The sequence below is a fragment of the Numida meleagris genome, chromosome 1, assembly GCF_002078875.1.
Source record: "Numida meleagris isolate 19003 breed g44 Domestic line chromosome 1, NumMel1.0, whole genome shotgun sequence".
NCBI lineage: Eukaryota > Metazoa > Chordata > Aves > Galliformes > Numididae > Numida > Numida meleagris.
In genome coordinates this window covers 2,227,519-2,250,727 of record NC_034409.1, presented here as the reverse complement: position 1 = coordinate 2,250,727, position 23,209 = coordinate 2,227,519, and the positions used below count along the sequence as shown (strand labels likewise).

The window sequence follows — 23,209 nt, the reverse complement described above, 5'->3', positions numbered from 1 at the left end:
CTCCTTGAGGTGCTTCGTAAATGCTTGGAGATAACAGTAAAAAAAAAACCACCGAAACTCTGTACATATGTTTAGATTAATACTCAGTGGTCCTCACGGGGAACTGAACCCATGTTTGATCAGGATTCACATTTCGTAGGTGTTCAGCAGTCTTTTCAACATAATTCAGGTTTTCTTTTGTTTGTTTCATTCTGCACAGTATTTATTGTGTATTTGCTGCTGTGTTTTACCAAACTGCAAGAAATATGTAAACAGCAAATGATCAAAGCAATATATCTTTTATATCTAAAAGCAGGCAAGCCAGATGGAGTTAATTAATGAAGATGTTTAGCAAGACTAGAATTTAGCTCATATGCAAACAGGTTGTTCCCAGAAGCATCAATCTAATCCAATAAACACTTTGTGGGGGTGTAAGAAATGCTGCTTTGTTCCTTCCTTTTCATAACAAAGAGCTGAGCAAAACTTTCGTTGTTGCTATTCAATCCCAGTGAGAGGTTCTGAGCTAACAGCACCAAAAGGTAATTCTCAGCCCCTCCTGGCAATGTCCTTTACTGCATGCCTTGCTCCTGCTGCTTATGGTGTTAGAGCAGTCGAGTATTCACAGTGAATTCAATGACTACTCTCTTTTCTGAGATTGCCAACAAGGGAGTTAATTATGGCCAATAGTAACGACGTGGACATCATTGCATAGCAGACTGCATCCAGCCAAGAATCCTGTTCTCCATCAGATGATAATTTAGGATGTTATGTCGGATTTTATCTTTATTCTACAGGATATTACCAGACATAAACCGTTATAATGCCCCAAGTGACAACCTGCTCAATCACTCTGTGCCGTGATCCACCCCATAACTCAGATTTACAGGCCAGCTTTACGCCACAGGTGATCGATCAATTATCCAGCTCAGGTTGCAGCACTCCGTGATGCCCACTTCTACTCAGACAGCAAGGAAAGAGAAGCTGGGAGCCAGGACACATGAATGTATGCAGACCCGTGTGCCATTCCTAAGGGCTCTCAATAAGGAGGTTATTATTCTGGAGGTCTTATTAAATAGGTCAAACATCATTTCTGCATATGAAACAATGAGGAGAGGGGAGCTTTTCTAGGGTGGGTTGCCGTGCCTGGGAATCTCTGCTGAGCACTGCCTGTCCCATAGCCGCATTTTGGAGATGATCCTCATGGGGAAGCTGTGGTTTGGTCGCTGGCATGCTCAAATTGCCACACATAGAAGGGATCAGGCCCTCACAACCCATGTTGCTGAGGAGCCCCAGGCCAGCTCTCGCGGTAGCACAGCCTTCAGCTTGCATGGCTTCTGTATCTCCTTCTCCTTGTCACACTTCCCACAAAACTTCTTGAAGTCTGCTTGTTGCTTGGGATGGAGAGATGGGATTTGGTTTTACCAAACAAATGCAGGCAGCACTGCACACAGGTGCTTCAGGGAGTATCTCCTGACCATGAGAGATACAGAAGCTCGACAAACTAATGAGCTAGCTCACCAGTGCCTTCCTAGCAGTAGAGAGAGGAGCTTATTTGGAGATGGCAATACATGTATACCCACTGGATTTTCCCGTTATCCCTTCTCTATTTGCACAAAATGTGGCTGGTCCACCCAAAAATGTGAGTAGGAGAAAGATGAGAAAAGTCACTGTCCAACCACTGCCCATTCACAGTCCATCAACATATGGCTGGAAGCCTTCCTGCTTCCAGAACCATTGAGCCTGCTCCTTGTGCTGCTGTTACTACAGGGCAGAGGATTCAAAGGACTTCTATACCCAGGAGAAGATCTCTTTCTTCGTGTTTCTCTTTGCGAAGGCTATTATAACCCCAAGATACCACCATCTTTCAGCTACCATGGTCACACCAGACTACTGAGAGATAGCAGAGACCAGGATACAAATGAAGAGACTCTTCAAGAAATGAAAACATCAGGATCATTTTGTTTAACGGGTGTAACACTCCCTCTTAACACCTATAGCCAGGAGCCCTAGAGCCAATCAATGCTGCTTCTTCCTCCAATCCCCCCTCCATCCCATAGAATCATAGAATCATATAATTGCTCATGTTGGAAAAGACCTTCAAGATCATCAAGTCCAGACTCAACCTAACCATCTCACACTTCAAAAGCCTTTGAATAATTCCTTTCTTTTGGCCAGCAAGACATTTATTTCCATGTCTCTCCACAAAAACAGCAGCAATTCTGGGAGCAAACCAGCCTTCCCCAACATTCAGATAGCATGAAGTTCCAAACCCCAAATAGGTCTGAAGTTTGAAGATTTGTCCTTGTTATCCTCACACCCACCGTGGCTAAGAAAGGTCAGAAGTGTTTGTCTTGCCTGTGCTGCAGAGCAGACTTCTCCCCAGCTTCCTTGAGCTGCAGCAAGCTTTCAAACCAAATGGGTCAATAATAGCTTTTAAAAATTATCATCAAGAAATGAAAGGCTTGGCATCGCACATCCACTTAGGTAGCTGTAACTACAGCAAATTAACATGAAACTGAAGTCGGTCCCAAATGAAAGCTTGTCTCTGAGACACTGGAGCCTGAAATGGCCTTTATGATGTAAATTTCTATTAAGTACCAGCAATCTTTTGTGCTTCTTTCTTTAGCATTTTACTTGCAGTTGGCTTCTTTCCGAGTCTATTTTAGCAGATTTCCTAGACAGGGGGACAAAGTCGCTGTCAGTCATGTTTCTATTTATGCTTTCTGAGGATATTGATGGTCAGCTGAACTACAGACTAGGGCTATTTAAGAGAAGTGTGTGTGCTCAGGGCTTGGGTTGGAAATATCTCTGCTCTGATTACCTAGGCTGGACGTTGTGGTTCCTATTGTAAGTGTGCAGTATGGCCCACAAGGGGTCTGATGGGCTTTTGGGTTCCTCAACAGCCATTTTTTATGGGCTTGACAGAGCAAAAAGTCCATCAGAGACCCATCACGGCGACAGAGAAAGCACAAGAACTCCTATTCTGGTTTCCCAGACTTGCTCAATCCCTAGCTGCCATAACTCACAAATTCCCAGCAGCTGACCATGCAGATGGCTATGGATTGGGATACCTGAACTGTTCTCTCACATCTTGTGTGACTGCTGTGGAATTACACATTGCAAAATGCCCCTTGATTGTGTGAGGGGTAGGTCCGATCCCCATCCACAGCGGCAATGAGGTGTCCAATGCCCATTGATTTCAATGGCACAGAGAAACCCAAAGCTCTTCTGAGGACATGCGCCTGGTTGTCAGGCTCTCTGTTCCTGCAACTGGGGGATGAATGTGCCATTAAGGTTGGAAAAGACCACTAAGAACGCCTAGTCCAACTGTCAACCCATCCCCACCATGCCCACTAGCCATGTTTGTCAGTGCCACATCTGTCCTTTTCTTGAACAACTCCAGGGATGGTGACTCCACCACCTCCATGGACAGCCTGTTCCAATACCTCACTACCCTTTCTGAGAAGAAATTTTTCCTAATTTCCAACCTGAACCTTCCCCGGCACAACTTCAGGCCATTACCTCTCTTTCCAATGGTCTGCCGAGGTCCTTTCTGGCCCTTTCTGAAATAGTTTTTGACAACTTTAGATGAGTGAGATACACCTAACCTCATCTTCCACCAAGAAGAATAGGGAGTACATTCACAAGCAGTTCATACAAAGCTAAAACAGGTGCCCACAGCAGGTGGGCTGAAGCACCCTCAGGATAAAGCCCCCTCTTCCATCAAGGGATAAACACAAACTCCTACTGATGAGAAGCTGGTTGATACTGGACTTGAGAGACTCAACACTGCCAAAACAAGTCTGTCTTGAAATAGGGACCAGAGTAGAGGGATTGAATTTTCCTCCAGTCTGACTGGTGGGAAAAATAACCAGAGGTGAAGGTTTTGAAGGTAAGAACTATGTCTCCAGGACACAGGGCCCTGTCCAAGGGAGGCCCCTTGGACAAGGTAGCTGAGAATAGCAGCACTTATAATTATGTGGTTAGCTAATGAGCCTCTACCTCCTAAGCAAGTAGGAGTTTCCCCTTAGCAGTGGCTCCAAAGGCAGTGCACAATGATGGAATTATCCCAGAAGACTTCAGGCTGGATGTCAGGAGAAGTTTCGTCACCGAGTGTGGCTGGGCACTGGAACAGCTTCCACAGGGAAAAAAAGTGGTCACGGCATCAAGCTTGCTGGATGTCAGTGAACGTTTGGACAACACTCTCAGTCATATGGTCTGATTTTTGGGTGGCCCTGTGTGGAGCCAGGAGTTGGACTCAATCCAGAGAGACCTGAGAGTGAGTGGCCTTTCAGTATCTAAATGGGGCTATAAGAAAGAAGAGGACAGCCTCTTTAGCAGGGTCTGTGTGATAGGACAAGGGGAAATGGTTTCAAACTAAAAAAGGGGAGATTTAGACTGGATATAATGAAAAAATTCTTTTCGGTAAGGGTGGGGAGGCACTGGAACAGGTTGCCCAGAGAGGTGGTGGATACTCAGCCACTGGAGGCATTCAAGGTCAGGATGGATGGGGCTCTGAGCAACCTGACTTGAGCTGTAGGTGTCCATGTTCACTGCAGTGAAGTCACACTAGACGATCTTTAAGAGTCCCTTCCAACTCAAAATATTCCATGATTCTGTGTTCCTTATGACTTGGGATATTCTATGATTCTATGGAGACTGGGAAGAAGAACTCTTTCCCCTCAAAAATTGCTCCTCTGTATTTCCCATGGTAACATCCAGGCCATTTTAGTCCTTGCAGCAGAATAAGAAGCACTCTGCAGGGATAGGTGATATTTTGGTATAATGGAGTCCTTGGGCAGTTGGTCAGCAGGTTTCCACATCACCACATTCCTACTGCTCTTTTTAGGACAGGAACATAAAAAAGGATTTGAGTTTGTTCCTTTTCCCTCCTCTTGAGTCTCTCAGCAAAGAGAAAGGCATGAAATGAAAGCAGGTTAGAGAGAATTTTCCTGGTGATATTTCATGCTGCCCCACTCTGTTCTTCCCTACTGAGCATTCCCAGCCTGAATATTGAGTAATCCGAGCTTCAAATCACACATGGAGGTGATGGATTGCTGCTGAATGCAGGCTGAAGTTTTAAGCCAACAATTACTTTTCTCTGAAGACTTTTTCCCCACCAGGAACTGGGGAACAAAATACTTCTGAATTGTTTTTATGAACAATGCTGTCTTCTGGAATCTTTAAAGGAAGCTGGGTTATGAATAGCTCTCATTACTGGGGGAAAAAATGCCTGGTACCATGTTGGTATTTTCTGTTCACGCGCCTCCTATATGTGCAGGGGATTAATCACCACTTTTAAGGAGGGCCAGAGCTGAATTATTAACCTCCGAGCACAAACTCAATTTAAAAATGAAAGAGCCCACTTAGAGGCTGCCTGGGAGTCCAGAGCCGTCTCCTTCCCCCTCCTCTCTTGCAATGGGGAGGAAATGAGCCCTCCCCAGAGACAGCTGAGATGGACCTGGGCAAAATGAACATCTCTGTAATCCCATAAATCAAGTGGAGAGGAACTCCTGCCTGGGGGAAGGGATTGCTTAAGGACGGGAGGCAGAGTCAAGGAGTGAATGTTAGGGGAAGAGCACGGAGTAGCTGAGGATAACCCAAGGTGGGGCACAGTATCATAAACTGGATGTTCAGAACTTTGGCTTTTTGGCAACTTACTGTAGGGAACCTGCTTTAGCAGGGGGTTGGACTACGTGACCCCCAGAGGTCTCTTCCAACTGCTATGATTTTGTGATTTGGTGAATTTGCTGGATATGAGGGCTTGCCCATCACCCACCAAAAAACAAAAACAAAAATTAAAAAACCACCATATTAAATATTTAATAAAAGTTCATTTATGCTTGACAGACATGAATTTCCCATATACACCTTTTGGGGCTTTCTTGGGGCAGGCACCTTGCAATCCTGAACAAAGAGCATTACCATACTACGAGCTGTGTTCTGGAAACAACATGGGTAGCACGTGGTGCCAAGGGGTATTGAGGACTGCAATGAGAACTGTTTTTTTTATTATTATTTTGATATTTTAAATCAGGTCAGGGAAATTGGTCATTCACAGGCTGCTGTTTCATACCCGCTGGAGCTGCATCAAGGGAGTGTCAGATGGGGGCTAGGGAAAGGTTCTGCACCAGAGGGTGGTGGGCATGGAACAGGCTGCCCAGGGCAGTGGTCACGGCCCAGAGCTGCCAGAGCTCAAAGAGCATTTCGACACCGCTCTCAGACGCAGAGTTTGGATTTTGGATGGTCCTGTGCGGAGCCAGGAGTTGGACTAGGTGATTCCTGTGGGCCTCTGCCAGGTTGGGACAATCTATGATTCTATGACTCTATGATACCATGGTGTCCATGGAGGAGGAGATAGCCACATACCTTGTGCCCACAGGTCAAATCAGAGTCAATTCCTAAGTCCAACTTGTGCAAAGGAAATCTCAAAAAAGGAAAGAGAGTAATACACACACAACCCATCCTTGTTGGACGGATTAAAAACTACCCACAAATCCTCTGCCCCAGTGCTTAAAAAGCATTTTCCAACCTAATAGAGTACTTCCACCAGGCAGGGGAAGAAATGGGCACTGAAAAGCTGAATGATACCCAGCAGTACTCAGAATAGAAATCTCAGTGAGCCTGTTATGAAGCACCCAGAATTCCTTAAGTGGACCAAACATGATGCTCTGGTTGGTTCAGCCTGTGGCCTCCTGGGGAAGAAATGTGAGTGAGATTGTCCCCTGTTCTCCAGGCCTTGACGTCCACCATCACCACCATATGGCTGTGATGGGTTGATGGTTGGACAAGATGATCTTAGTGGTCATTTCCAACCTTACTGACTGGGGATCTGATAAATGTTTATAATGTTTATGTTTATTAATATCTAAAGGGAGGTGGGATGCAAATGGATGAGGCCAGGCTCTTCTCAGTGGTGCGTAGTGATACGACAAGGTGTAATGGCCTGAAACTTGAACATAGGAAGTTCTGTACTAACATGTGGAAGAACTTCTTTACGGTAAGGGTGACGGAGCACTGGAACAGGTTGTCTGGAGAGGTTGTGGTGTCTCCTTCTATGAGATATTCAACACCTGTCTGGATGCCTACCTGTGTCACCTACTGTAGGGTACCTGCTTTAGCAGGGGGGGTGGACTTGATGATCTCTTGAGGTCCCTTCCAACCCCTACAATTCTGTGATTCTGTATGATTCCATAAATCTGTGGTCTCATATTGTGCTCTGGGTCCCACTGGACTAGACAGAACCTCAAACCAGGCTAGAAAGCATAAGGAAGGGGACATGAAAGGCCACAAACCCCAAGAGGCTGACCGCAGGTATCAGGAGGTTCCAATACACCAAAAGACACTGCCTCTCCAGGGAGCCCTGAGTCACCATGCTTTGCTACACACAGTTTCATGATGATATTTGGTTTCTTGGTAACAGCAGACCAAGCTGCAACAGCAGCAAGCAGCTTCATTCTAAACACCCAGAAAGAGCCAAGACATCAGATTAAAAAGCTTCCATTTAAAGGAAAAAAAAAAAAAACAACAAAACAACACAAGGCAAGACTTGATAGTGATTCATAATGACGCTGTCTTCCAGGCTCCCTAATGGGTGCACTCTCCATTGAAGGAAAATGCGGCGTGCATTGAGTGAATGATTCTGCTAGACTCTGTGCCACAAAGGCAGCACGCCCAGGTCGATAGGCAGATCCCAGAACGCACTCTGCTTCCCGTAACATCATCAGCAGCCACACATTACCCATTCTGAGAGCCTGAAGTGGATTCACAACTGTCTCTTGTTTTACTGGAGGCTATTTAATATTCTCTCGCTGTTGACACCCCGCCTCTCCCCCGTCTCTTCTCTTCTGCTGCTTTCCCCTAAACCTGCAAGAACAAACAACATCTGCACATGTTTGCTACAGCAATGCCCTGAGATGGCAAACAGGGACCAAGGAACAGGAGCTGGGAGATTTCCTTCCTACTTTGTGCTACGGAACAAAGGACATTGCCCACTGAGCTGGCATGCTACCACCTATCTGCTCTGACCTCAGCTCCCACGTTCCATTCCCAGCACTTCTGCAGCCCTTTGCCATAGTCCTGAATATAGAAGGGATAGGCTTCTAAGTTGTAAACCCACAAAATACATGCATGCTCTGTTCCGTTTGCCTTTTCTGTGCTCCTGGAGGTGTACGTGGATCTCATTTCGTTTTCAGGCAGATTTTCACTTGTTCACCTGATTCCAGGCACGGGAACCTTAAGAAAAGCAGTGAATTAAAGAAATGATGAGACTTTTCCCCATCCAAAATCACTCACTCAGAGTATTTCCTGAGTATATTCGGAGTATTTCAGAGTATTATCTCTTGGACTCCACTCACCAGCTCCTCACCTCTGCAGACATCTCCTTTATAAAACATCAGTCTCTGCTCCTTAAAGAAGTGGAATATAGATTTCTTGTTTGCTTGTTTTTAAGGAGAATCAGATTCGGAGACATTCAAGCTGACTTTGACCTTTTCAAAACAGCCCAAGTGTTAACAATATTAAAACTGAGAGGGGAAAAAAAAAATCCTCACTATTTGACATGAGAAATGGGAGAGATGCAACAAATTCTCATGGGCAGTCTGGTAAAAAAGGTTCCTGTCCATTAACGGGTTCTCAGTAGCTCCTCTCCTTGACCCTCCCACCACACTTCTCCCACTGATCCCTCCGCGGAGCAAAACTCCTACACTACAATGAAATAAACTTCCAAACAACTTTGCAAGGAGAGGGCAACGTGGACTTTAAGGAATGTGAGAACAACTCTTTGATATCGGGTTTTATGGAATAGCAGAGAAGTGGGCTCCAAGCCCTTTCCAGCTCTGCTATTTTTATATAAGCAATAGATTAACATCAAGTAGAGCCTGCTTGGCTTGCAGTTTATTAGGGAATTTGATCCTCTTGCAACCCCAACACCATCAGTGTTGTCCCGCCTGCTTTGGGACAGCTGCTCTGCCCCTGACTGCCCTCGGGACCAGTAAAGGAAGAAGGTTTTCCTGTGTAGGGTGGTTAGAAAATAACCAAGGTTTCATATGACAGCTGAACAGAAAATATTCACCTCCAGCTGCACCCCAAGCTGGCAGAAATGCCTCTGTTACAGCAGCAAGGCAGCCCCCTGGGAAAAGGGGCGTGCAGGATCTGATACAAAGGGTGGGATAACCCAATGACAGCAATGTTATGGGGACACTTGGAAATGGTTACCCAAAAGGTGCACCCAGCAATATGTAAAATCTTGGTAATAAATACTGCATCACTCCCGCACGTTTCATCTGCTGCCTCAGTCTCCTGGCAATGGCACAAACATTTTCAGATCTCACTGCAAGGTGCTTCAAAAGCTTTTGGACACGAAGCAAACAGCATTTAGGGTTATTCTTCCTCCCGACCATCCCATTTTTAGCAGTGCTTCCCACAGCAGACAGAGATGGGTTAACCCAGCAGGGCTGCAATTCAAGGTGCTCCCTCCAGCACAAGGCTCCTCTTTCCAGCAGCTACTGGCTTGAGAGAGAATCGAACTAATTACCTCAGTAATTACTAAACTAATTACCTCTCTAATTACCCAGCGTCTTTGTTCACAGGGAGCAGACATTCTTGCAGAGGAGCCCTGGCTCAGCGCCTCGTGCTCTTGGGACCCTGCCTGGCTTTTTCACCATGACTTGAGGACCAGGTCCTGCTCACACCACAATCAGATGTCTCCCCATTCCTCGAGAAGGGATGGAAGCTGATGATGCTCCTCCTCTGGTCTAGGCAAGTTTGCATTGCAGTGTTTTGCTGTCAGGCAGCCTCAGGAAAGGCACAGCACCTTTGCTGCACAGAGTTTGCTCCGGTGGGAATACCCACAGCATGGTGCTACGGGATTATCACCACCCTGATGATCAAACCAGAGATGCAGTTGCCTCCGGGCCCTATGTGATAATAAGATAAGAACAGCAGCTGAGAGCAAACAGGAAGGTGACTTGAGATGACAGACATTCTTCACTAACACAGAGTCGAAAACAGCAGGGTGTTCACTCAGCAAAACCCAACATGAACGCTGCTGTCAAGTTGCCTTACCTCCCCCATTTCCTACTCATTTTCCAGACCTCCACTCCAATCTTGCCTTGGGCTCTTAAGAGCCGGGGTCTGGAAGTGACTCACTGCTCTGCTGAACTTCAGTGTGACAGTGGGTGCTCAGCCCTGAAAAGAGCCCCTGGCTCTTTTAAGGAAGAATCATGGTTCTCATAGCACGAACATAAATGGTTTCATTAGTGCTGATCATGATGAGTGGATGGTTTCAAACGAAGAGATATCAGAGCCTGAGCACAGAAAGGACTCTCGTGCTGTAGGATGGACGCGCATTTGCACGTGCCTTCTTCTTCTCTCTCCCTCTTGCTCCTTGGGATGCAAGGCTAACATTTCTCCATCTCTCAGTGGTACCTATCCACTGCGATGAAATCTGATTTGGGTTATGGATTTCCAGGTGCTAACAGAACAGGAAGAAACATATAAAGAAAGCACAAGAAATAACCAGTTTGCCTTGCCCAAACCTGAGCAGCATTCACAGGTGGAGCAGCAGTCTGCAGAGAAGAATAATGGCCAGAATTTCTGTTATTTTGGAAAGGAAAAACAAAAATGATAGGAGAGGGAAGGACTCCCTCTCCTATCAGGAATTCAGACAACGTAGGAAGTATAAATATCACTCAGACTGAACCAAGGGGTAGGAGAAATAACCCCCAGAAGCTGTTCTGTGAATGATCATTAGCGTGTGTGACAAAATGCCAGCCGGAGACCGACTTGTGCCAGCCAGCAAACTTCACAGTAGTAAATAGTTTCCTTGAGCACCATGGGTTGACAGTGTGACAAAGACTCAGGGCTTCTGCTGTGGCTCTCAACACCAGGAGCTGTCTGCTTTATGGATCTGACAGAAAAGACACCAGGTGGAGGGGCAGACTTCTGAATTTCATGCACAGGTATGTTTGTACGAAGGACAAGAAGAAAAAAAAAAATCAATAAAGGCAAGGGTCTCTTCTCCAGTAGGAGATTTCAACTTGAGAGATGCCGTGAATCCATCTGGTGGAGTCCACCTGAGACTCCACTCCCCTCTTTTAACTCCCTCAAAAAGCAGCGCAGGATCTAAAAAAGAACAAAGCAGTGGCAATCTGTGCTGAAAAATGTATCCCATCCCCCAGTCTTTGTGTATTAAAGCTAGTTCCAAGTATCTGTTGGAAGCTGTAATGCAGGGATATCTTAACAAGTTAAAAACAAAACAAAAAAAGACTTTGTAAAACTATGTGATGCCTGAGACACACATGACTCCTGAGGAATGGAAGTGTAGTATCTAGAAGAGTCTAGCATTGCCAAATTAGATGAGACAGCGGTGATTATTTTGACCCTATTGAAAGAGTTGTAACTTGTTCCATAGAAACTGAGCAAAAAACAATGAAAAGCTTTGATTTAGCTCCTACAATACTGGTTTTCCATTTAGAACCCTTTGGGTACAACTGATCTTGTAAATGACCAACGGGAATATCTAAAATTATTCTCTACCATGGGTACAGTGCATCAACTCTTCATCATCCTAACGTAAGTTGCACCAGGAAAGGTTAACGTCGGATATGAGGAAAAATTTATTCTCAGAAGGAGTGGTGAGGTATTGGAACAGGCTGCCCAGGGGGATGGGGGAGTCACTGTCCATGGAGGCATTCAAGAAATGTGGAGATGTGGCTTTGAGGGACATGGCTTAGTAGGCATGGCGGGGATAGGTTGATGGTTGGACTGGATCATCTTAATGGTCTTTTCCAACCTTAATGATTCTATGACCTATCCTCCCTACAGAATACCACTCATATTATCCCTTTTTTCATATAGTTAGTCCATAAGATGGGAAGTTTCTGCATCCTAGGCAGACCTACTGTTTCCTTGAAATGTCCAACACACCTCAAGAGTTTTCGAAAGAGGTGTGTCCTGCCTGACTTGTGCACCAGCAAGCGAGAAGAAGGTAGGCAGGAAGAAGCCAAAGAAGGGATAAGAATGCAGACACGCAGAAGGAGTGATGATGGTACAGGCAGAAGAGGTGGCAAACCAAAGCTCACTCCAGAAACACTCAGTATCACTGCTCTACTTTAAAGGCAAATGTTGTCCACAAGGCAGACTATTCTAAGGTCTACATCCAGTCTGCTGCAATCAGCATCCTCCAAGCTCAAGCAAAACATGCTAGAGATGACACTACTGACGATACAGAAGATGTTTAAAGAACACATCATCTCAAATGAAGCCTGAAACACAGTTGGAAGAAAGCAAGCAAGCAAGACTGACTCCCATTGCTCAAGGCTGTCAGTATGGGAAACCAATAAACATTTGGCAATAACAGAGACCTTCCTTCCCGACATAGCTCTTCTCCTGATTTTACAGCATCATCTGGCCTTATAAACGTCTGCTTTTCCTCTATGCTGTATTTTGCTGCCAACTCTAAGTCTGGCAAGGATGGATCTGCCAACTTCTTGGCTCTCTGTTACAAAAGAGAACATTATAAAGGAGAATTTGTGAGTTAGCTGATTTGTAAACACTGCAGCAAGTCACCATGTAAACATGTCGCTTATGTCCCTATTATTTCTCTCAAGCAGTTTACCTGGCACCTGACACTGAATGCCAGGATTTTCCTTTCCTTGTGCTATTACTGTTCCTTAGCAAGAAAAAAAAAAAAAAAAAAAAACCCTAGCTTTTTTTGTCACATTAAAAACAAAGATGAACCCCTTAATGAAACAGTGCTCAACAAGCATCTCAATAATTAGGATAGGAGAAACACTAGCAGTATTCTGAATACAAACGAGATCTGCAGGTGCACTTGCAGTTGTACAGTAGGATGCAGTTCAAACGTAGCCAATTAGAGAAACAGAACAGGTAAATAGACAGCAGAAGGCTCAAGACACATTGCTCATTTGAAACTATTACTATGGTGTAAAAGCCTTTTCTAAGACTGCTTGGTAAGATGAATGCTGCAGTAGTTATCTGAATAGAAATGATGAAATGAAACTGACCCTCATATTAAAAGCATATAGATTATATGATTTAGTCCCCAAAACTGTTACTCATATTAAGAAGGTTTGTGGTTTTGGGTGCTGCATGCCCTTCCACTCCCAAGTACTTCCCAAGAAAGGAAACTCTGGTGGTGCATGAATGACAACACGCTATCACATGGCATCCTTTTAGGCTGCTTTGATAGAAAACAGTAATATGTAAGTAGTGTTCCTGAAACCAAGGCCAGTTCTGCATAAAATTCTACGCTTTAAAGCTTCTGTAATAACATCTGCTGGAAAAACATGAACAGTGCAGCAAAGGGAACATCATCAGCCTCTGAAAACTGGAAAGAGAGACAAACTGAAACATTAATTTTGTTCATAAAATATATTTATTGTTGGTACAGAATGAGGCATATTCGTCAGTACGTTATCAGAGTGAAGAGCACAACAGAATCATTTCATGAAGGCCGTGTTAAATCATAAGTGTTGGATCATTAACATCATTCCAGCAGAAGGCCTGATGAGAGACTTCATTAAACTACATAATTTGCGAAATAAGTTAAAGTAAAATTGATGTCATTATCCATCCTAAGAAAAACTTTATATAAGCAACAAATACAGTGAGGAGCAGCAGCTGACTTACTCACAATGTACTGCCGCATCCCGGCACAGCAAGTGTTACATACCCATGCCTTTGACAGTGAAAAGTTTCTGAGGAGACTCTGCAATGAAATAGCAGCATTTGAAGGATATTTCCCCTTTCTAAGGTCAGTGAGAGGTTCTTTTCTTTTCCTTTCTTCAATCACCAATAAGTGGATTTTACTAAGACTGAACAGTGTCTTCGGATGTATGATTTCTGATGTAATAAGATATAGGTCTTGGCTTTTCAAATGGTCACACTGATTGAGCCGTGATGGCTGCTGCTCTTGAAATGGCTCTTCCAGTTCTTCTCTTTATTGGTCTGCCCTGTAAATGGGCTGTCATATCATTCTTGGGAAAAAATGCTCTTCTGCTGAAATTAGAGTTGATGGTCTCGTGCTTGATTTGGACAATGCCTTTATCCTCCTCTCCCAAGCATGCTCTGCTAAGAAAATGGTCAGAGGGGAGGGAAGAGAGAGGGAGAAACACGTGTTTCAATAACTCCAAGTTATTCCAGAGACACACTGAATTTTGGCGACATTTCCTTCCCAGGATTTGCAATTTTTTTTCCCAATTAAAATACAGAAAAAGAAACACTGTCAACATGCACGTCGTCAAAGGGACAAGTCACAGAGGCAGAATGAAGCTATCTGAGGACTCAACAAGCCAGACATTTGGAGGACTGAAGAGCTGCAGGAACGATTCCTATTCATCCATCTTAATGCTATCATAGCTCCAGTCATGCTATGGCTATTAAGGAAATTAAAACGTCTGACCTTACAATAAGATAAATCCTGTTCCCAGCAGTTACATACTGGAGGAAATATATCCTGAAGTCACACAGCACTAAGTATGTCCCCTACCTACTGCCCTCCTATATTCCGAGTCATCATCATAATCTTGATAGTCTGAACATGTCGCACTGAACTTGCACTTCATTATTCACCTCCTGTGCACAGTCGGGCCACCCAGAGCTAAAAGGATAGATCTGTCAAGTACTCCAAGAATTATTCCTATTGCCACACCAGTGAGCTCTGCTACAGGGTCTTGATTCTATTCAGAGGTCTCGGCCTCTACCATGAAAATGCAGACTTGCAGGGATAATATGCAGGGCTCTACTAAGAGCCTCCTACTGCCATGAACCATAAATGAATAGTCTTTAGAAATAAGCAGATGTATGGATACCACGTATCTAGATCAGAAGAGAAAGCAGGTTCTAGCATGCTAGAGACCATCTACACTCACTGGTGGGCTACGAAGTTGACCAAAGTAATCTATTGTTCTCACGGGCGTTGGACTCAATGACCTCTAGAGGTACCTTTCAACACCTACGATTCTGTGATTCTGTGATCCAGAAAATAGGAAAGATGGTAATTATGAATCTCCTTGTAAAAACTGATAGGAAGGGGCTTGACAGTTTTTTGGGCTTATGTCAGGAGCAGGGCCAAATGTGAACCTTGAAATCTCACAGCAGACCTACAAACAGCTGACTCAAATACTGGAACACTATCTGGCCAGACTGGGAACATTCTTTGCAAATCTGGACAGCATAGAGTCATGGAAGTTAGGGCTCGGGAAAATTACCAATAAAGGGTATGGAAATCTGTCATCTTTTCAGGATGAGAGGCAATGGGTTTAGGCTGTGCTAGGGGAGGTTCAGGCTGGATATTATGAAACGTTTCTTCTCAGAAAGAGTGGTAATGCATTGGATCAGGCTGCCCAGGAGGTGGTGGAGTCAACGTCCCTGGAGGTGTTCAAGGGGAGATGTAGTGCCTGGGGACATGCTGGGCATGGTGGGGATGGGTTGATGGTTGGACTGGATCATCTTAGTGGTCATTTGCAACCTTAATGATCCTATGATTTAAATCCTCACAGCCTGTCCAAAAATAATCTGGTGAAACACTCCACTAGATCAAGCAGTGTTTCTGCAAGAAGGATTAAGATACACCCCAAGGAGCAGGACAGTGAGCACATGGAAAGATGCTAAACGTCCCTGTGATCACAAACAATATCCAGAACTCGCGATGGAGAGGTTCAGGCTAACAGAATGAAAGAAATCAGTTTTACGCTCCCTCGCTGCTTTTATAAACAAAGACAGGGGAAACTTATATTAGTTAAGAAAATCCCCCATCTCAGTTTACTGACAGGATCCCCTCAGAGATTTCTGTAGAACCAATGAAGGCTATTTCTACTGGAGTTCTCCCTTTGCACTGGTAATACAGAAACTTGCTCAAAGCCATTGCTGGGCTGAATATAAACTTGGGGTAAACTTAACACTGCTTAAATTAACACAGGAAATTCCCAAAAGAGCGGAAAAAATTCTGTTACTTTTCTTTCATTTAGAGTCCCAGGGAAAGAAATCACAGGTATTTGTTCACTAGGTGCATATTTCTGCCCACAACATTTAATTACTTCATGTATTTACATTATTTCCTTGATTTTTTGTTCATGACATTAATGCAGGTGTGAAGGGAACGTGGTCTGAACCTCTCATAATTAACTTTCTTTAATCAAGGTAGTGTTAAATGGTGGCCATAAAAGACAGCGTCTTTTTATTGCGTTTCAGTTCACAGCCACACTAATTTTACATATTCTTCCATTAGACAGTGAGGTGGTACCTAGTGACAATACTGGAGAATGAGGCTAAATAAAATGGTTACTCTGACAAGGATGCATGATTAAGGACCACTCTGTCCTACAGTTTAAAATAATGGTTGAAGAGGCTGAAGGACAGCATTTTGTAACCAGGCTGTCAGACACCAGCAGCTGTTAGTATCGTTCTTTTGAGTACTTTCAGATCCAGCCTGCCCGCAGACACTTGCACCCCTGTGAAATAATAGGTCTAATAGGAAAATACTGCACAGATGTCATTAAGCTGTGCTGCGGTTGTGTTTCCATATAAGAATTAGGACTCCCTGTAGCACAAGAAAAAATAAAATAGGGTATTTCAACAGCCACCTTGTCCACATCAGCAGGCAGTAGATTAGGACAAGCGATACAAATGCCAGTGGATGGTTCATATTATTTCAGCTAGTGCAATAACTGGGATCCTTCAGCAGTGGGAACACAAATCCATGGCACAGACAATCCTAATGCTCTCCCTTTAATGGCTCCATTAAGCAGTTTTTCTCTCTGCTTCTAATATAATAAAATACAAACATTAATAATAGAGCTTAATTTATCTCACTAGCTTCTCATGACTTTGGGAGAAGATTTAAACTGAAGATACAACAATGTGTCAAACTCCTCTGAATTAACAGCTCTCAGGGACTTTCTAACAAGGGGAGAAAAGGACAGATAGAGACATGAGATTACAGACAGGATGAGAAATAAGGAGCATACAGAAGAGAGGGTGAGATAATTATAAGCAAGATAGGAAAGAAAGAGGAGTCAATAAATTCAATTTATGAAAAGCACAGAGTGTGCTCAGCCTGAGCACAAGTGCCCAGACTCACCGCCAGGAAATCGGATTAGTTAACTTATTTGGTTTTCAATATCTTGGTCTATTCCCTCTAGCAAATTTTCTTCTTTGTTTGTTTCTTGTAGCCAATGTCAGTTAACTTTTTCATTTCTGAACCTGCTATTTATCCTGCTCTTCTGTCTCCCGACCAAGCACACATAATAGGTAATTCTGCAGTATTTTATAGCAGTGTTTGGCAATTATTTCAAAGTAACTGCTTGTCTGGACTTCCAGGCAATCAGCAAGTAAAAATAATTACAATTACAGCTGCAACACACGGAGGATGAGCTCTAGAGGACTGATGTTCATAATGAAAAACAATCATTCCTGCCTGCAAATATTTCCATCATAAAAGGCTTCTCTTTCTCTGTTATCATAAGAGAGAAACCTCTGAATTCTCATCTTGAAGCATGTGTGAAAGAGAATAAGAAGCATTTAGGAAACACTTTTAACTACTTGACAGGCTTGGTTGAAGATCTTCAACAAAAAAAGGTGTTTAAAAGGGCTCAGAAACCTAATGCTCATATTTATGCGATTTCCTTTTCCTGCTCCTTCTGAACATGAATTAATTCACCCTCATCACAGCCTTCTGAAAACATTCCTACCAGATACAAACTTCAGTTATAGCTTAAATACGTATAATTAATTAAGATAAAATTTGCAGTTACTGTTAAAAATAACACAGAATTACAAATACGGTAAATGACTTTTCCAGATGACGCAAGCAACAGTGATGCCAACTACATAACAACCCAGTATTATTTACTAGCCTTTTATTTTCTTTTTCTAGAATGTCTTGAAAACATTCTTGTTCTAGTTCTTCACACTGGATTTTGGAATATGACAATCACACTAAAAGAAAGCTTTGAAAAAAATACATCTTCACACCAATTCTTGCTTGTCACGGTAGGGAGAGGATGGTGCTAACTGAAAAAAAAAAAAGCAAGTGAATCCAAAGAAAAAAGAAAAAGAAAAAAACAAAAATTCAAAAGGTCATGGAGAACTGCACCATGTGGGGATGAAGGAAGAGAAGCAAAACTTGCTGGCTGCAGCCATAGCATCCCCTTTGCTCAAGGAAGGGACCTGGGCAAAAGCCATTGTGCCTGGGTGTGTGAACATGGAGCTTTAGAAAGGAGAGCCTCAGGCTACGACATCAGGGAAGATTTCTCATGAGCAGAGAGATGTGGTAGGCTGTAGAGTTCTAAAGGCAGTGAAGGAGCACGGGAGCTGTGTGCATTAGCAAGTGTGCAGGAGAAATATCCAAGAGTGTAACGAAGGAGGTAATTCCAAAAGGGACAGGTTGAGCTCATTGATTTTTATATTTAATCGCAGGTATCCTCCTGGGTCAAAGTTTTTACAGATGATAACAAGGTTTAATATCATGAGGTGATTTCAGAGCTGCCTGGGCAGCCCCACAAATTGTCCTAGTCCTGCACCGTGGCTCATTCACTGAACGAGCTGCAGCTGCTGCGTTTGTCATCCAGCACTGCCAGGCTGCCCATTCAAACAGGAGCACGCTAACTACATAAACAAAGAATTACAATAATAGCACCCCACAAATGAATTAAGTGCTGTGGACTGCAGAAACAGCGTTAGCTGTGCAACTGTTGTCTCCCGCAAAAATTTACAGAGCACTTAAACCAAGAGAAGCATTAACTCCAGTAAGATCTCGAGCAGTACAGGATCAAGACTGCATGAGTTTAACTGCAAAAAGGTCAGAGTGAATGATCAGAGCCAAAGTCTTCCTAGCGAGATGGGGGTCGGCCTCTTCTCCCAGGTAACAGTGATAAGAGGTAATGGCCTTAAGACTGTCAAGGGAGGTGCAGGTTGGGTATTAGGAAATATTTATTTTCAGAAAGAGTGGTGACTTATTGGAACAGGCTGCCCAGGGAGGTGGGGGAGTAACTGTCCCTGGAGGTGTTCAAGAAGTGTGGAGATGTGGCATTGAGGGCCATGGTTTAGTGGGCATGGTGGGGATGGGTCGATGGTTGGACTGGATCATCTTAGTAGTCTTTCCCAACCTTAATGATTCTCTGATTCTAAGATTTTCACATGCTCAAAGATTAACTCATAGATTTTAGCAGAAACAAAGATTAACAGACTTCTTTAAGCACTCTTTACCTACATTATGTATGTGGCCTAAAAGCATGTTTCCAAATGGCTTCTTTAAGAACACAACTGAGGTCAACACATGCACCTCTGTATTTGAAAGATCTAAGCTGATGAAAAAGAATAATCTTTAGAAATTTTAGCTTCTTTTAACTGGGACATTTACACAGTACTGTCATTTCCCCTCTGCTGCCCTAATGAAGGATATATGTTTATAATCTAACCAAGCAACCCCTGGAGTAGCAAACTGAATGTCAAGGGGGAAAGACCATGTAAATGGCAGTGTTAGACCCTGGGTACTTAACTTAAAAGAAATCAAGACTTCCAGCTGGTGAGCAATCTAGTTTGAGACATCCATTCATTTGTTTCTAAAGTGGTGGTATTTATGACAAATAGTACCACTTAGTTTAATCCTCTTGTTTGACTGCTAAAACTGCAGATACCAGGAAACATCTGCCAACAGTGTTAGCTCCTACACTAAACAATGGTTTCCCAAGGGAAGAGATGGAAACCCTATCATTTCAGTAAATTGAAAGTGGACACCACAGTGCTTGCAAGAACAAACACACAGGGAACAGTACTGCTAAACGTGTACAAGGGACTAATTGGATAATCTGACTGTTTCCTCTTATTTTTTTGCCTGCTACAATTACTTCAGTAGCAACATCCCTATACCCACCTGTTTGGCATGATTGACACAATGCAGGTATTGGCTAGCCAGTGCAGAGCAGCTGAGGGTCTCCTGAGCATGTTGCTGGTAGCACTGCAGAATTTTGCCCTGCAGATCAGCACAGACTGGTTGAGTCTCATATCGCCTGGGGAAAGAAGAAAGATTTTAGTTTCCTTCTCAAAAACATTTTGGGAGAGATGCAACTTTAAATAACAGAAGTGAGGAAGAACACTTTTAAAGTCACAAAGGGAGGCTGCTTTTAGAGCTATTTTGGTTATAATCTGGGTAACATCAGACACAAATGGGAAAGTGAGCTGCTAGGGCCACAGGTATCATCCTGATCTAGTTCTTGGTTCTAGCTGGCAGAGAAAATCAACATCCAACTTCATCTGAGGACATGTTTTGAACTGAAGATCAGACTAAGCATGTCTGATCTCACCTGTGTTAAGAAAAATAGTCAGAGAACTGCAGGACTCATTAAACTTCATTGCTGTATAGCCCTATGGCCATACAGTCTTGCCACTTACTAAATATTGCTGCTGTGTAAGACAGAAAGCACCCACTGAGCTGACCTAGAGAATACAGAAAACCTGCTGCCATCAGCAAATCACACAATCTGCTTTTGCTGATCTGATGATAGCCTCTATTTTCGGCACATCCTCCTCCCCTTCTCTTCTACCCATCACCTCAATTGTAACCCTGATGCCAGATGTGCAAGTTATTTAGGAATTTCGTCTGTTTTCTTTGCTGTATGAATTAATTACTCCTGCCATCTTTTTAGCTGATGCAATACACAAAGGAATGGAAACTGTTCTAGACTTGTAAAACCAAACCTTTTTTTGGACAAAAATCTTGTCATTTGTATTTATGTAATGTTATCCAGACAGTGACAAGGAATTTAAACAGGAATACAACTCCTATTTCAGAAGCAAGAGGTTGGCAAAGTGATCAAACATCCAATGTAATTTCAAGCTAATCAGACATTTACTTTATAAACAACTTTTAAGGTACTCATAATCTAGAATCATAGAATGACCAAGGTTGGAAAAGACCTCCAAGATCACCCAGTCCAATTGCCCACCTACCACCAACATTTCCCCAGTAAACCATGTCCCTAGTCACTGTTACACCTCTTTTACACCAAAAATAAAGAATTTCAGTGGTAGAGAAAAAAAAAAAAAACACACACATGAAACTTCACAGAAAAACAGCAGCTAAGGTTTATATAATACCATTCATTTTATGTGAGGGAACTGCATACTTAATACACTTTCCCATTTAACCTACTGGGAAAGCCTGACTATGGCTGTTCTAACATCCATTGCAGCCCACATTATTTTTAGTTCAATGAGGTCGTAAAAAGAACTGGACTTATCAGCAGCTGCATCCTCAGATGAATATTCTGTTCTTTCTTATTTTGCTGATTGGCCCGGGCAGATCTCTGCTTTAGTACAGTAAGAAAATGAAACGTGAAGCACAGTGTTGTTCCTTGGGGGAATTGACTTCTTGGCGATCACTCAAGATGTAGTACCAAAGAAGAAATGCTCAGTCTCCTTGATTTTACAGTATATACTGATATAAAACAGCTCTCTTACTTCTTTCATTCATTACCGTACATTTGTGAAATACCTAAAACAGAATTTAAACGCAGTCCCCAGTGTTTAAACACTTTATGATCTGGAAGTTCAAACTTCTGTAGGCTCTTGTGGATGAGGATTTTCTCTTAATCCCCCCCCTCTACTGATGTCAGCAAGCATTTCAAAAGCGTGTCAGGCATCAAAATGTAGGACCTGAAAATGCTGTACACTGACTGGCTACAGCAGAGTCTGTGGCTGTACTGGGCTGGAATAAAAGTAAGGGAGGAAGCACCATGTGTGCTCTTTGTAGATGTGTCACTCAGCTCTCACCCTTCGTCGATTGCTTTTTTTCCCGAGCCATGCCATCAGTGCCTGCTGGAAGCCCACATACTATTCCCTATTGGAATGCTCCAGTGGACACCTTACAGCACCGTAAGACATGCCGATTTGTTTTCATACCACCATTTCTCACTGGTGATGTTTCCAATTGTGCTCTCAGCCCACTCCTGCAACGCAATCCCAGCGCTGGTCAATGCAGCAAGCAGGGCCACTTTTTTGAAGTCAACGAAGTCCATTTTGTTGGATTAATCCATTCAAGGCGAGCACCAGCTCCGTATTGATCTGCTGTGCTTGTTACGCTCCCCTAATGCACTATTTGCACTTTTGGGAAAACGCTAAATGAGATTACTATCTAACATTAGATGGCCATAAAGCATGCAGGGCAGGATCTCCCGTTCAGGAAAGAAAGCTGCAGTGTGCATTATGGCAAAGCAAGCAAAAAGTCTGTGATTGATTTCTGGTGGGTGATGGATGGCAGGGCTGTCAGACGGACAGTCAGAAACGGCCAATGGCAAGGAAACTCCTCAAAAGGGAAATGAAACATCTCCCTCACTGATAGCTTCTCCAATGTTCCCGTAAAGAATGATAATTTTACGGAATTTAAGAGTCTGGTGGGGTTTGACTGAAGAAGAAGCTTGTAAGAAAAAGTAAACAGTACAAAAGCAGCAGTTATGAGGAATCTACAGGGAAAACGTAAAGATTTTTAAGACTTGAGTGGATCAAGCAATCTGGTCCGGTTCCAGAACCAGCCCCATTGAAGCAGGAGGTTCCTTCTCTGAACTACTTTATGTCCTGAGATGTGTATTTTGGAATATATAGCAGGGACGTTGTCCACATTTTCTTTTCATTTTAATCATTTAGGAATTTCACAATTAAATTGAAGAAAACAATGGGAAAAACACATACTGTAGTGGTCAACGAGGACTGAAGGACACTCCGACAGATCTCCATCCTCATTCAAAGCAACTCAATAACTACTTTACAGAGTCAATATACATGAAATTTAAAATACCTTTCTTCTCCAAAGTCAATATGAGCAGCAGCCCGATCTGCACCCTGCACTACACGGCATGCTTTTATTAACGTGGTTTTATTAAGTTTACAATTACTTGATCTGCTTTCGCTTTCCCAGCTGCTCCTCAAGCATCTCGTCTGCCAGCAAAATATTTCTGTGTGCTCCGAGGGAGCCGTGCACCCACCTTTTCCATCAAGCTGATGCACCACAATCTCATAAAGGTAATGGGATGAAGACACAAAAGAAAATAAGAGAGAGCTTTAAAAAGAAATATTCTATGCTAAAGCACGGAGAGAAAATTTAATGAGAGTAACTTTGTACTCATCTAGCCTCTCTCAAAGAGCATAGCTTATCATATTCCCGGGGGCTCCGAGAAAGGAGCCCCTTCATGGCATTCAAACAAAATGCCTA

General features: G+C 43.3%; 1 protein-coding gene across 3 annotated transcripts in view; it reads right to left on the bottom strand.

The window, feature by feature from the left end:
• CHCHD3 (coiled-coil-helix-coiled-coil-helix domain containing 3) overlaps positions 13,360-23,209 on the bottom strand; it is a 164,758-nt gene continuing 154,908 nt past the window's right edge. Inside the window, exons 7-8 of one of the 3 annotated variants that reach the window (XM_021384294.1) lie at positions 19,877-20,012; positions 13,360-14,073 (exon numbers count right to left, since the gene is read on the bottom strand). In XM_021384294.1, coding sequence (XP_021239969.1) covers positions 14,047-14,073; positions 19,877-20,012 — 163 coding nt within the window. In that variant the 3' untranslated portion in view covers positions 13,360-14,046. Of the gene's footprint in view, positions 14,074-17,844; positions 18,016-19,876; positions 20,013-23,209 lie in introns of those variants that run through there. The other 2 variants (XM_021384295.1, XM_021384293.1) reach the window with 2 other exon arrangements.